This window comes from Medicago truncatula, chromosome 7 (assembly GCF_003473485.1).
Source record: "Medicago truncatula cultivar Jemalong A17 chromosome 7, MtrunA17r5.0-ANR, whole genome shotgun sequence".
Taxonomy (NCBI): Eukaryota; Viridiplantae; Streptophyta; class Magnoliopsida; order Fabales; family Fabaceae; genus Medicago; species Medicago truncatula.
Genome location: NC_053048.1, coordinates 27,262,153 through 27,277,401, shown reverse-complemented (window position 1 = coordinate 27,277,401; position 15,249 = coordinate 27,262,153). Strand labels below are relative to the sequence as shown.

General features: G+C 31.4%; 1 protein-coding gene across 1 annotated transcript; it reads left to right on the top strand.

Annotated features, from left to right (window-relative positions):
• Positions 1 to 9,676: 9,676 nt before the first annotated feature.
• Positions 9,677 to 13,110, top strand: LOC120576876 (probable terpene synthase 2). Its single transcript, XM_039827470.1, has 7 exons — positions 9,677 to 9,837; positions 10,064 to 10,343; positions 10,724 to 11,096; positions 11,203 to 11,421; positions 11,520 to 11,658; positions 12,206 to 12,454; positions 12,551 to 13,110. Exons 1-7 carry the CDS (start codon positions 9,730 to 9,732, stop codon positions 12,842 to 12,844), a joined length of 1,662 nt encoding a protein of 553 aa, XP_039683404.1. The 5' UTR covers positions 9,677 to 9,729; the 3' UTR covers positions 12,845 to 13,110.
• Positions 13,111 to 15,249: the final 2,139 nt, after the last annotated feature.

Genomic DNA, 15,249 nt, shown 5'->3' with positions numbered 1-15,249 from the left:
TTGACTTTGCTGGTTTATAAGCGATTATGATTCAAATTGTTTACGATTAATTTTAAGAATTATTTGACTTTGCTGGTTTATAATTGCTTATACAAACTATGGTAGCGTGACTTTTTTTTATATATAAAGAGAATTGTGTTTTTTTTTAATTATTAAATAAAGGGAAAATAAGTAATAAATCACCTGCCGTTAAGCTCCTTCCACTCCTGTTTAAAGGAATAAAAGCATTGCTTTTTTCTTTGTGATTACAAATGTTCTACATTTATACAATTGATAAACTGCTCTCGTGCCCCCCGTCCAATATCCAACAAAATATAGTGAAATCAAAGAGTTAAAACCATTTAAACAATTCAAAATTGTTAAACGATAATCATACTCATGTTACCAGCAACTAAAAACAGAAACACTAGAAAGCTTCAAACCACCATCTTTTGTTATTAGTTAATTTCAAGCCACCATTTGAGAGACCATAAAAAGAGAAGACCGCTAAGAGTATGGATACGAACACCGACACCAGATACAACACGGATACTGACACGCCAATAACGTTGCTAATTTGATAAAATCATATAATTTAGGGTAATTATATTAGTGGACGCGGATGCAACACGTGTTCAGACACATCTAATATGAGGAATGTATGTGATTCATAGGCGAGGAGTAATATCATAATTTATATATGGTTGAAAGAGCCATAATTACACCTACAAATGATGATGTTCAAAAATTGAATGACATAATTATTAATTAGTTTCTAGGAGAATAACATAATTTGTTGTCATTTAACGAGGTTGAAGGGAATACTCATAACTTATATCAACATGAATTTTTAAACTCAACTGCTAAAGGAAGATTCCCATCACATATTTTAAAGGTAAAAAAGGTGCACCTTTGATGTTGTTGCGAAACATAGACCCTAGATATGGCCTGTGTAATGGAACGCGATTTTATGTCGTGGTTTATTTAAGAATATGTTGAATGTGGAAATCCTAACAGGAAGCAATGCTGGAAAAAGAGCATTTTTGTCCAGAATTAAATGAAAAACAAATGTGAGTTCATGACTTCCCTTTGTGCTTAGTAGAAAACAGTTTCCCATTAGACTAAGTTTTTCTATTACCATAAATAAGTCACAAAGGCAGACCATTTTCAATGTCGGAATCTATTTTCCACGGCATGTTTTCAGCCATGGTCAATTATATGTAGCCTTTTCAAGAAGAGTTTCTCAAAATTCAACAAAAGTTCTCATTAAAGAAGGGAAAATAGAAGGGGAAGATGGAGACTTTACGAAAAATGTAGTTTTTAAAGATAATATTTTATCGCAATCATTACAATGTGTTTTTTACATAACATGTCAGTTATACATTTATTTATCATGTTTCTTTTACACAACACACTTATGTTATGATATTACTAATTACTATTAGAATTTTTATTTTTTTTTAAGCAAAGGAGATTACAGCGGCTGCAACCCCAAAATATATATATAGAAAAAGGAAAGTTACAAAACAAGAAAGAGGGGGGGACAAAAAACCAAAACCCTCAAGGTTAAGCAATTCTAAAGTTAGGTAAACCTAGCTTATTAGTCACTAAGTCTTCCCTAATATTATCAGGAGGTTGAGAAAACCAAACATGAGAAGCAGTAGGTAGACCAATGTTTGCAAGTATGTTAGCACATTTGTTTCCTTCCCTATAAATATGAGTGACAAAGAAATGCATGGAAGAGATGAGATGAATACAATTGGTCCATCTGTTATGTAAATGCCAAGGGACCACTTTGGAAGACTTGAAAGCCGAGGAAACTAACATTGAATCAGTTTCTAACCAAAGATACCACCAATTCATCCTGTGAGCTATCTCAATGACCAACATAGCACCTATAAGTTCTGAGCATAAAGCGTTAGAGATTCAAGATTAACTGCAAAAGCTCCTAGAAAGTCTGAATTGGAGTTTCTAAAAACTCCTCCATAGGCCGCAGCTCCAAGACAACCTATAGATGCACCATCTGAGTTACACTTCACCTAGTTTGCAATGGGGGGGGGGGGGGGGGGGGGGGCAAATTACTTCTTTGATGATTTGAGGTTTTGGAGGTTTAACTTTAAGAATGACAAATTCAGACATGGAGGCTCGTGACGAAAGAGTAGTAAGATTACCAGCCATGTTCGTGCTAGATATAATCAAATTCTTTGCGGTTCTAATGTTGATGATCTTGTCTTGATATCTTTTTTGGTTTCTGCAGAACCAAATGGTGTTGTAACAACTGATAATGGCCGCTAGAATGACCACCTTGCATTGAGGGGACCAATTTCTATCAATAGCTTTCAGAGGATCGAAAAAAGAGGTAAGGTTGAAGTTGATATTCAGAATGGATCGCAGCCAATTCCAAATTTGTTGAGCAAAGTTACATTCCAGAAAAAGATGAACTGAAGATTCTGAAGCCAAGGCACACATACTGCGGATAGAGGGAATTTGATATACTATTAGAATAAACAATAAATGATCATTATTTTACCTTAATTTTATATGCAGGCAAACTAAAATATGTTGAGTTCAAAAATAATTTTGTTATATGCCTTGACAATATTTTGTTTATAAATCAATATATAAATAATTTTCATAATATTTAAAAATTTAAAATTTTTAATCAAAACTATACAAACAATCATAATAAAATAATCACATGCGTTAGCGCAGTAGAAAGAGCGGATAGACGGGCACGATCGTGCCCGTCTTTCCGCTAGTTTTATGTAATGGAAAATAATCAGTTAAAATGATTGTCATTGAATAGTTAGTTAAGAGTTTTTTCGTCTTCTCTCTGATCACAACCCTTTTCCACCGCCGCCGCGCCTACTCCCTCGAAATCCAAAACCGATCTGCTCCGATGTAGTATTAATGGATGGTGGTGCGACAAGCTTCACCCTCCGCACCACCAACGTCCCTCTCCCTGTCTGTCGATGGCTAGATGGGGGGATTTGAGATCGACGTTATCGCCGGAATGAGTTTCTTGTGCCACCATCATTCTGATTGTGTTTGACAACGACCTTCTGGTTTAGATGTGGGTTGTTGTTTGCCGTTATGAAATGGGTCAATTGTCGTCGTCTGTGGCGGCGGTCGTCCCACTGTTTTCCTTATCAGGTGCGATTCATTTTGGTATTCTTGCCGCCGGACTCGTCGTTGTGTTGATGCTCTACCTATTGAATTCTGATTCTTCCAGACCTGTTGAGGTCTGCAGTTTTCTCGGTATGGTTCATTGACAGACACAACAACAATGTTTTTGGTGGTTGTACTCGTTATGGAATCTGGTTCGATCCGTAGTGATGGAACTTGGACTTTTAGGTCACAAATGGCTATGAATTTGTTGTTGATTATCACAACAAATGGTTGGTGATGTGGATTTGTTAAATACCGTGTTGGCGGTCGAATCCGCTCTCCACTCTCAAGAATTTTGCTGATGGTGCAGCGAGCTGATGGCGCGTGATCCTTTCTGTGTTGACAACAGGTTCATTCGCCAACTTATAGACCCAGTTGGTGCTCACAAACATCGTTTGTTAGTCTTAACTAGGGTTGAATCGAGTGTATGTTCTTAACATGTTTGAATGCCCGTTTGGGTTGGCTTGCACATCTTTTTTTACAGGGTTAGGTCTATGTCCCCCTAGGTTTTTTTCCTGTACTTTTTCCTTTTTTTATTAATAATATATATGAACATGTGACACAAGATTAGAGTATAGGTGAGCTATCGCCTATTCTTTTTCTTGATGTCATTCGGCTCTGGCCTTATCAAAAAAAAAAAAATAGTTAAAATTTATGTATAAATTAAATATATGTCTTTGATGAAGATGAAGAAAAAACGCAAGACAGATATTGTAACGAATACGTAAAAATAACATGAGACATGCATGTTATCCCTAAAAAAACGCAAGACAAATATTTAAACGATAAAATGTATTATTCATTCCATGTTTTCCCAGCACCAACTTAACAAACACAAATATGTTAACAGGGAAACTTATTTGTTTAAGGATTTCGAATATGAATATGTTTTTTAGAATGTGCATATGTGATAAACTACGGCATGCGCACACCGGAAGCCTACATTAACAAATTATCGAATGAATATTTCTATTTGTTGGATGTACATATGCAATAAATTTAATTATAAATATTGTGAAACTGTTCCTCAACAAAATATCAATAAACTAAGCATTTTTCCATTTGAAACCTTGCCCTCAACAAAATATTAATAAACTAAGGATTTTTGCATAATGTGTAAAATTTCACATGTTTAAGAAGTTGAAAATAGTAAGTTTATATTAGAATTTGTACATTTAATAAATATTAAATATATAACTTTTAATAAATAATTGATGCTTTAAAAAAACTAATAATATTCTTTAAAACATGCAAAACTAATAAGATTCTTTAAAAAACGTTAAAGACTAGTCTTTGTTTCTTTATTAAAATTAAATATCCTTGTCTGTTGCTAAAGTTTCGTGCAGACTATTTTTTCGTTCATCCTTATTAAGAATTTAATTTTCACTAATGACCTGAAGTGATCATAATGTTGAGATTTGTCGAGCAGCAACCATGGCTATGCAATTTGGGAGACACTTGCAAACACGACAACACTTATTTAGGTAAGACAGCAAGAGTGAGATGTATTGAAAGGATAATAATTGTGTACTTGAGTGGTGGTCTAAGGATCCTTCCATAGAACTTATGGAACAACTCCTAAAGAGTCTTTGGAAAACTGTTTTGTACAGCAATTTTTGTATCCATCAACCATCGTAGAGTAATGATGGTCAGAGACATTAAAGATTATCAGGAATCTAAAGCTTCTCATTGGTGGGCGTGTAGATAGTTTTGTATTTTGTTGACGATACATCATACACTACCTTTTGAATCATATGTTAATCGGGGCACTATTCGATAATGGTTTTTGGCCTAATAAGCATCAAGTATAGGCTTTTGACCTTGTAATATAGTTGATGTAACGCCCTCTTTAATTATTTGATTATTTTAAATGAGTTTAGAATATACTTATATGATTTGTATGATTTATATGATTTATTTTGATGAGTGGTATTTTGTTATGTTATATATTGATATTTATTAGTATAATATATATATATATATATATATATATATATATATATATGATTTGTTGTAGAAATATATGTTATTTAGTGTGGAAATATATATATGTTATAGATATATATTTGTTATTTGTTATAGAAATATTTTATGTGTGTGTGTGTGTATATATATATATATATTAGAATAGAATATTAAGATTTGGGATTTAAGAGAAAAATAAGTAGGTTAAGGATTTTTATAAATATGAGAGACCTAGTTTAGAAAAAACATAACGTACGTACGATCAGTTTTGTAGAAAAGGGAGAAAAAACCAAGAGAAGGTAGAAGACCTAGGAAAGCTGCGATTTCATTCTTTAAGGTAAGGGTGAGACTAACTTTGCAATTCTATTAAGTATGTGAATCAATGGTTACATTTAACATGAATTAGGATGAGTTTAAGAAGAATCGGAAATTAGGTCAAATTGATAGAATTGATGATTAAACGGTGGAAACTTGTTAAAAAGATGTAGAAACTGTCCTTAGACCTTAGATAATGATTATGATGAATTCATGAATCGAGATTAGGCTTAAAACCATGAGAGTTGATGATTTTTTTTAATAAAGAGAACTGTGGTTTTTTTTTTAATTATTAAATAAAGGGAAAATAAGTAATAAATCACCTGCCATTAAGCTCCTTCCACTGCCGTTTAAAGGAATAAAAGCATTACTTTTTTCTTTGTGATTACAAATGTTCTACATTTATACAATTGATAAACTGCTCCCATGCCCCCCGTCCAATATCCAACAAAATATAGTGAAATCAAAGTGTTAAAACCATTTAAACAATTCAAAATTGTTAAACGATAATCATACTCATGTTACCTGCAACTAAAAACAGAAACACTAGCAAGCTTCAAACCACCGTCTTTTGTTATTAGTTACTTTCAAGCCACCATTTGAGAGACCATAAAAAGAGAAGACCGCTAAGAGTATGGATACGAACACCGACACCAGATACAACACGGATACTGACATGTCAATAACGTTGCTAATTTGATAAAATCATATAATTTAGGGTAATTATATTAGTGGACACGGATGCAACACGTGTTCAGACACATCTAATATGAGGAATGTATGTGATTCATAGGCGAGGAGTAATATCATAATTTATATATGGTTGAAAGAGCCATAATTACACCTACAAATGATGATGTTCAAAAATTGAATGACATAATTATCAATTAGTTTCCAGGAGAATAACATAATTTGTTGTCATTTAAGGAGGTTGAAGGGAATACTCATAACTTATATCAACATGAATTTTTAAACTCAACGGCTAAAGGAAGATTCCCATCACATATTTTAAAGGTAAAAAAAGGTGCACCTTTGATGTTGTTGCGAAACATAGACCCTAGATATGGCCTGTGTAATGGAACGCGATTTTATGTTGTGGTTTATTTAAGAATATATTGAATGTGGAAATCCTAACAGGAAGCAATGCTGGAAAAAGAGCATTTTTGTCCAGAATTAAATGAAAAACAAATGCGAGTTCATGACTTCCCTTTGTGCTTAGTAGAAAACAGTTTCCCATTAGACTAAGTTTTTCTATTACCATAAATAAGTCACAAGGGCAGACCATTTTCAATGTCGGAATCTATTTTCCACGGCATGTTTTCAGCCATGGTCAGTTATATGTAGCCTTTTCAAGAGGAGTTTCTCAAAATTCAACAAAAGTTCTCATTAAAGAAGGGAAAATAGAAGGGGAAGATGGAGACTTTACGAAAAATGTAGTTTTTAAAGATATTATTTTATCGCAATCATTACAATGTGTCTTTTACATAACATGTCATTTATACATTTATTTATTATGTTTCTTTTACACAACACACTTATGTTATGATGTTACTAATGACTATTAGAATAAACAATATTTGATCATTATTTTACCTTAATTTTATATGCAGGCAAACTAAAATATGTTGAGTTCAAAAATAATTTTGTTATATGCCTTGACAATATTTTGTTTATAAATCAATATATCAATAATTTTCATAATATTTAAAAATTTAAAATTTTTAATCAAAACTATACAAACAATCAAAATATAATAATCACATGCGTTATTGGAGTAGAAAGAGCGGATAAACGGGCACGATGGTGCACGTCTTTCCTCTAGTTGTAAGTAATGGAAAATAATCAGTTAAAAAGATTGTCATTGAATAATCGGTTAAAATTAGTGAATAAATTAAATATTTGTCTTTGATGAAGATGAAGAAAAAACGCAAGACAAATATTGTAATGAATAAGAAAAAATAACATGAGACATGCATGTTATCCCTAAAAAAACTAAGACAAATATTTAAACGATAAAATGTATTATTCATTCCATGTTTTCCCAGCACCAACTTAACAAACACAAATATGTTAAGAGGGAAACTTATTTGTTTAAGGATTTCGAATATGAATATGTTTTTTAGAACATGCATATGTGATAAACTACGGCATGCGCACACCGGAAGCCTACACTAACAAATTATTGGATGAATATTTCTATTTTTTGGATGTACATATGCAATAAATTTAATTATAGATATTGTGAAACTGTTCCTCAATAAAATATCAATAAACTAAGCATTTTTTCATTTGAAACCTTTCCCTCAACAAAATATTAATAAACTAAGGATTTTTGCATAATGTGTAAAATTTCACATGTTTAAGAAGTTGTAAATAGTAAGTTTATATTAGAATTTGTACATTTAATAAATATTAAATATATAATTTTTAATAAATAATTGATGTTTTAAAAAAAAAAATGCCATTGTTTGGTTGCTTTAAGACTAGTCTTTGTTTCTTTATTAAAATTAAATATCCTTGTATGTTGCTAAAGTTTCGTGCAGACTATTTTTTCGTTCATCCTTATTAAGAATTTAATTTTCACTAATGACCTAAAGTGATCATAATGTTGACATTTGTCGATCAGCAACCATGGCTTTGCAATTCGGGAGACACTTGCAAACACGGGGACACTTATTTAGGTAAGACAGCAAGAGTGATATGTATTGAAAGGATAATAATTGTGTACTTGAGTGGTGGTCTAAGGATCCTTCCATAGAACTTATGGAACAACTCCTAAAGAGTCGGTAGAAAACTGTTTTGTACTGCAATTTTTATATCCATCAACCATCGTAGAGTAATGATGGTCGGAGACATTAAAGATTATCAAGAATCTAAAGCTTCTCATTGGTGGGCGTATATATAGTTTTGTATTTTGTTGACGATACATCATACACTACCTTTTGAATCATATGTTAATCGGGGCACTATTCGATAGTGGTTTTTGGCCTAATAAGCATCAAGTATAGGCTTTTGACCTTGTAATATAGTTGAAGTCCAAAAAATCTTCTTAGAGGTTGAATATTTTCAAGCATGTTTAGGACATTAAAATATGACTTTACACAAAAATTTATAATTTTTCAACTAAGGTTGAATTAATTATGAATTTTTAAAGCGTCAAAAACACAAAAAACAAAAAAATGAAAACACTAACCTAAAAACTAATTTTGAGCTGATTGTTTGCAGAGACATTTATAGAAATACAAAAAAAGGATCTGCAAAATTTCGTAGGTTTTCAAAGATGTTTCGATTGATTATTATTTTTCAACAAAAACGTGCGAAATTGCAATTTTGTTCCGAGTAAGCGTATACTCACGGATCAAATTTCGTTATATAATTCTGTAGGCATGGTTAGAACATGATAAGAACCTTCACCATGAAATTTTGAAGTTTTTAAATGAGATACTTATGAATTGTTTAAGAAATTCATAATTATGGGTGATAAAATTTCATGATAAATCTGTCCCTAGTCGGAAAAATCTAACTGTTGTGTATAAAACCATGTTTTAACATCCTAATTAAAGATATCCGGAAAAAACCATGAAAAAATTCAATCTCTCTAGATCATTTTTTGGACCACGCGTATATTAGAAGGTAAAAAAAATAAAAGAATCTCTCTTTTTTTATTTTACAGAGTCATTTTTCAACATTGCGTATTTTGCATGGTCAATTCAAACAATTAATCCTTTAGTTTATAAGAAGAAAACGAAAAGTTGAAAAGAATATTTTTTATTTTGTTGAGAGGAATATGATGAAAAGATAACAAGCACAAAGGGGAACTTATTTATTTATAATTATGAAGATAATCAAATTATCACACGTTTCTTAGAATGCATATACTATATGCATGTCAACTGTTGCGTGCGCACACCAACAGCTTTGCCTTAAAAATTAGAGGTTGAAATAAATATTAAACTTATATATGATGTACATGCCAAATTAATGAAATAAATATATAAAAAAACAAATCTAGATCCAGTAGCTAGAGTTAAAATAAGACAGGCAATTAGGTCAACAATGTTCAAAAATAAATGCTCAAATTAACACATGCCGAAACTTGAGAATATATTTTAAAGGTTTTTAACACATGCAGGAACTTGAGAATATATTAAAAAAGTTTTAGTTCAACATGCGTACAATGGGAATTAGTATAATTCTTTAAAGTTTACTATAAATATCTATATAGACACCTTCTTCTTTCACAAACCAAAACATTAGAGTTGAAGAATTAGGGAAAGGTATAAATAAATTAAAGTAATTGGGATGTCTACTGTAGCTTACTCTGATCATGACGCCAAGCAAAGAAATCTTGCAGATTATCACCCAAGCGTTTGGGGGGGTTTCTTCCTTCAGTATGCTTCAGAAACCATGGTACATATATATTGCCACTAGTTGTTTTCTATTATTCTATATATTAATATTATATGTTCTCCATTCATTTATGTAGTTAACAACGATTATTACTAGTATTTTCTTTTGGGATGTCAATATATATATATATATATATAATTAAGAAACTCAAGTGAATTTTGTTAAATTTATTTATAATCAAGTGAATTTTGTTAATAATTAATTTTTTTTCTCAAACACCTCACAGGAACTTGATCAGAATCTTGCATCACAAATTGATACGTTGAAAGATGAAGTGAGAAACATGCTTGTCTCAAAGACTGAGATGCCCTTGACAAAAGTCAAATTGATTGATTCAATATGTCGTTTGGGTGTTGGTTATCATTTTGAAAAAGAGATTGATGAAGTTTTGCAACATATTCACAAAAGTTATGTTGAAAATGGAGAAATAACGCTTGAAGACAGCCTGTGCTCTCTTGCCATGCTATTTAGGGTGTTCAGGCAACAAGGACTTCACGTTTCACCAAGTATATATATGCATGCCTCAACTTTATTTGCATTTATATATTGATTTCTGTTTAATTAACTATTTTGTTGTCTTACATTGCATCAATAATTAATTCAAAAAATTAGAACAACGCTTAGTCCATAAAAAAATTGTACTTACAAAAGAAAAAGTTCTTATTTTAATGTTTCAATGTTTTGGTGAGAAATTTTTTTGTTACTTTCTTTATAATCTCTAAGAAAGGTTCTTATTTTCAGTGGCGTCTAATACAGGTCTTAGCGTTTCCTGTAACGCTTAGTGGCAAAATTTGATACGTATTTTGTATTACTTGCATATTTTTTTTTATTAGTATTGTTTTGTTATTTCATTGACTCAAATGGTTGTTTTTAATAATTATACTAGATGTGTTCAACAAATTTAAAGACAAGCAAGGAAACTTTAATGAAAATCTTAGCACGGATGTTGAGGGGATGTTAAGCTTGTATGAAGCATCACATATGATGGTTCATGAAGATGACATTTTAGAAGAAGCATTAAATTTCACTTCAACTCACCTCGAGTCCATTGCCTCTCAATCGAGCCCTTCACTTGCTGCACAAATCGAATATACCTTAAAGCAGGCTCTCCACAAAAACATACCAAGGCTAGAGGCACGACACTACATTTCTATCTATGAGAAAGATCCTACCTGTGATGAAGTTCTACTCACTTTCGCAAAATTGGATTTCAATTTACTCCAATCCCTACATCAAAAAGAGTTTGGAAACATTTCCAAGTAAGTACTTAGATTACACACTCCAATCTTTTGTATTAAGATAATATTAGGAATATCATGGAAATATTAAACCTTGTAATAACTATATTGTTTTTCATCTTTAAAGATGGTGGAAGGAGTTGGACTTCTCTACCAAACTACCTTATGCAAGAGATAGGATCGCGGAATGTAGCTTTTGGGTTTTGACTGCATTTTTTGAACCCCAATATTCTCAAGCAAGAAAAATGATGATTAAAGTAATCACCCTACTTTCAATCATTGATGATACATATGATGCATATGGAACAATTGATGAACTGGAACTTTTTACCAAGGCAGTTGAAAGGTTGAATAAGATATCATATACAGATTAATATTTTCATCAAATTTATTTTTCGGTTGCTAATTAAAAGTAGTTCATTTTCCATCTATAATTTTTTTCAGGTGGGATATTAGCAGCTTGGACGAACTTCCAGACTACATGAAACCTATCTATAGATCATTCTTAACAATTTACGAAGAAATAGAGAAAGAAATGAGAAAAGAAGGAAGGATATATACCCTTGACTACTACAAAATTGAAGTATGACTTTCTGCTTTTTCTAATTACCCACTAGTACTTGAGTATTGGCCACAATTTTTTTATGTACTTTTAACTATTTTTTGAAAATTTCTACTGTTCACTTCTTTGTGGTTCAGTTTAGTAAGTAAAACAATATAAATATGTATTTGTTTTATAAAATTAGCTATAGTTAGGTAAGGATAGACTAAAAAACCATTTGTGTTGGTTGAGTGTTTTTGGTTTCGGTTTTTGGTGTGTGCTCCTTTCAACTATCCACTTTCAATTTTCCCTATGTCCATTTCGGTGGGCAAATCCATATAAGTGAATTGTTGGATGGGACCCCTTAGATTAGTTAGTCTCTATATCATATCTTGATTTTTAAAATAAGAAAAGGATAGACCAAAAAACCGCTAACTTTTTTTTAGACTAGTTAGGTAAAACGTCCCTACAAATATTAAAGTTTTCGCTTCTAGTCCCTACGACAACAAAAAAAAAAACACACCTTTTAGTCAACATAAGACACATGAGTATCCTCGTATTTAATTTTTTTGTATGTTAATGATGGCAGTTCAAAAAGTCAGTGCAAGCATTTATGACAGAGGCGAGATGGCTGAATGAAAACCATATACCAACAACAGAAGAGTACATGCGCATATCAAAAAAATCAGGTGCTTACCCTTTGCTGATATTAACCTCTTACATTGGTATGGGTGACATAGCCACAAAGGAGATCTTCAATTGGGTATCAAATGAGCCAAGAATTGTTAACGCCGCTGCAACTCTTTGCAGGCTAATGGATGAAATTGTTTCCAGCGAGGTATTTATAAAATAACAAAATTAACTACTCACTAACATATTATTGTTTTCTTTCACTCGAAATGACCACTTGCATTATTTATTTTCTATTGTACAGTTTGAACAGAAAAGAGGACATGTTTGCTCATTGTTAGATTGTTATATGAAGCAATTTGATATGTCGAGAGAAGCTGCTATTCAAGAATGCAAAAATAGAATGACAATTGTTTGGAAAGATATAAATGAAGAATGTCTTAGGCCAACCGAAGTTCCGATGCCTTTTATGACTCGTGTTCTTAATCTTTCACGTTTTATGGATGTTATTTACAAAAACAAAGATAACTACACGGATTCTGACGGACTAATGAAGACATGTATTAAAGAAGTGTTGGTTGATCCTGTTCCAATTTGAGCACCGAGGTTTTAGTGGATGTTTGGATTCACATTAAGTTTGAAAAATCCAAGTGGCACATGGATTTTCTTAAAGTTCAAAAGTGGAGTAATTGCCAACAAGTATATGACACGCCTTGATATTATGAAGCTCAAAATAATTCAAATCAATTTTTTTTTTTTTTTTATGTTCTTTATATTTCTACTTTGAATAAGCATTCAATTTTTGTATTTCGTGTGTGGGATTTCACTTTCATGAATAAAAACAAACTAGATCGTACATCCATGCGTCGTGCGGGTGAGTTGTATGGTAATGTGTTATCTATACTATATATCTATACTATATATATAGAAAACTACCCCTTTCAGCACGCTTTTGGGTTTGACTTTTCTTTCCAAAAATACCCTTAAGTTTTTATTTTAATTTTAAATACAAATAATACATGTAACAAATATATATATACTATATATAAAGAAAACTACCCCTTTCAGCACCCTTTTGGGTTGGACTTTTCTTTTCAAAAATACCCTTAATTTTTATTTTAATTTTAAATACAAATAACACATGTAACAAATATATAAGAATAAATTTAATTTAAAAGAAAACTTACACACAATTCCTTATGAATTCTTCTTAATGTTAGTCAATTATAAAATAACAACTAAATTACTAATCCATGTCACTAATCGTCCCCGTTAACTCTCTTTTACCTCCGTTAACCACAAATCAACTAAATTACTAGCACAAAACAAAAACTCAAGTTACCTTTTTATCAGCCGATTTTATGTTGTACATCTGTGTTGTTCGCCTCAATACAACCCACAAAGATTGCCAAGTATTTTCATATCCCATCCACAAAAAATAATATTTAAATATTATTTTATTACTTCCACAAAAAACAGTATTAATTTCCATATTATTTATTATTTTAATAATATAATTTACTCTTCCTTAGCCTTTGAACAATTGAAACAAACGTGAGCAAAAATTAATGTTGAAGATTGGACTTTAAATCCTCTAAAAAAATATTATAGGACTCAAAATATTTTAGAAAATTTTTTGTTAGCACTATAATAAATATTAATAAGTAGGGTTCTCACAGTTAATAGTCCGTTCCCGTATTGTTTAGTTTTTCTCAACCCCCTGCATTGGAATTCAGAATTAACCTTTTTAGTTTTTTTTTCTTTTTCTTTCATGTTAAAACTAATCAAAGTCGATTAATTTTATGGATTATATATTTGACTTTGCTGGTTTATAATCGATTATGATTCAAATTGTTTACGATTAATTTTAAAAATTATTTGACTTTACTGGTTTATAATTGTTTATGCAAACTATGATAGCGTGACTTTTTTTTATATATAAAGAGAACTGTGGTTTTTTTTTAATTATTAAATAAAAGGAAAATAAGTAATAACATCACCTGCCGCTAAGCTCTTCCCACTGCCGTTTAAAGGAATAAAAGCATTGTTGTTTTCTTTGTGATTCGAAACGTTGCATGTGTACAATTGATAAACTGCTCCCATGCCCCCCGTCCAATATCCAACCAAATATAGTGAAATCAAAGTGTTAAAACCATTTAAACTATATTCAAAATTGTTAAACGATAATTACACTCATGTTACCTGCAACTAAAAACAGAAACACTAGAAAGCTTCAAACCACCATCTTTTGTTATTAGTTACTTTCAAGCCACCATTTGAGAGACCATAAAAAGAGAAGACCGCTAAGAGTATGGATACGAACACCGACACCAGATACAACACGGATACTGACACGCCAATAACGTTGATAATTTGAAAGAATCATATAATTTAGGGTAATTATATTAGTGGATACGGATGCAACACGTGTTCAGACACATCTAATATGACGAATGTATGTGATTCATAGGCGAGGAGTAATATCATAATTTATATATGGTTGAAAGAGCCATAATTACACCTACAAATGATGATGTTCAAAAATTGAATGACATAATTATCAATTAGTTTCCAGGAGAATAACATAATTTGTTGTCATTTAACGAGGTTGAAGGGAATACTCATAACTTATATCAACATGAATTTTTAAACTCAACTGCTAAAGGAAGATTCTCATCACATATTTTAAAGGTAAAAAAAGGTGCACCTTTGATGTTGTTGCGAAACATAGACCCTAGATATGGCCTGTGTAATGGAACGCGATTTTATGTCGTGGTTTATTTAAGAATATGTTGAATATGGAAATCCTAACAGGAAGCAATGCTGGAAAAAGAGCATTTTGTCCAGAATTAAATGAAAAACAAATGTGAGTTCATGACTTCCCTTTGTGCTTAGTAGAAAACAGTTTCCCATTAGACTAAGTTTTTCTATTACCATAAATAAGTCACAAAGGCAGACCATTTTCAATGTCGGAATCTATTTTCCACGGCATGTTTTCAGCCA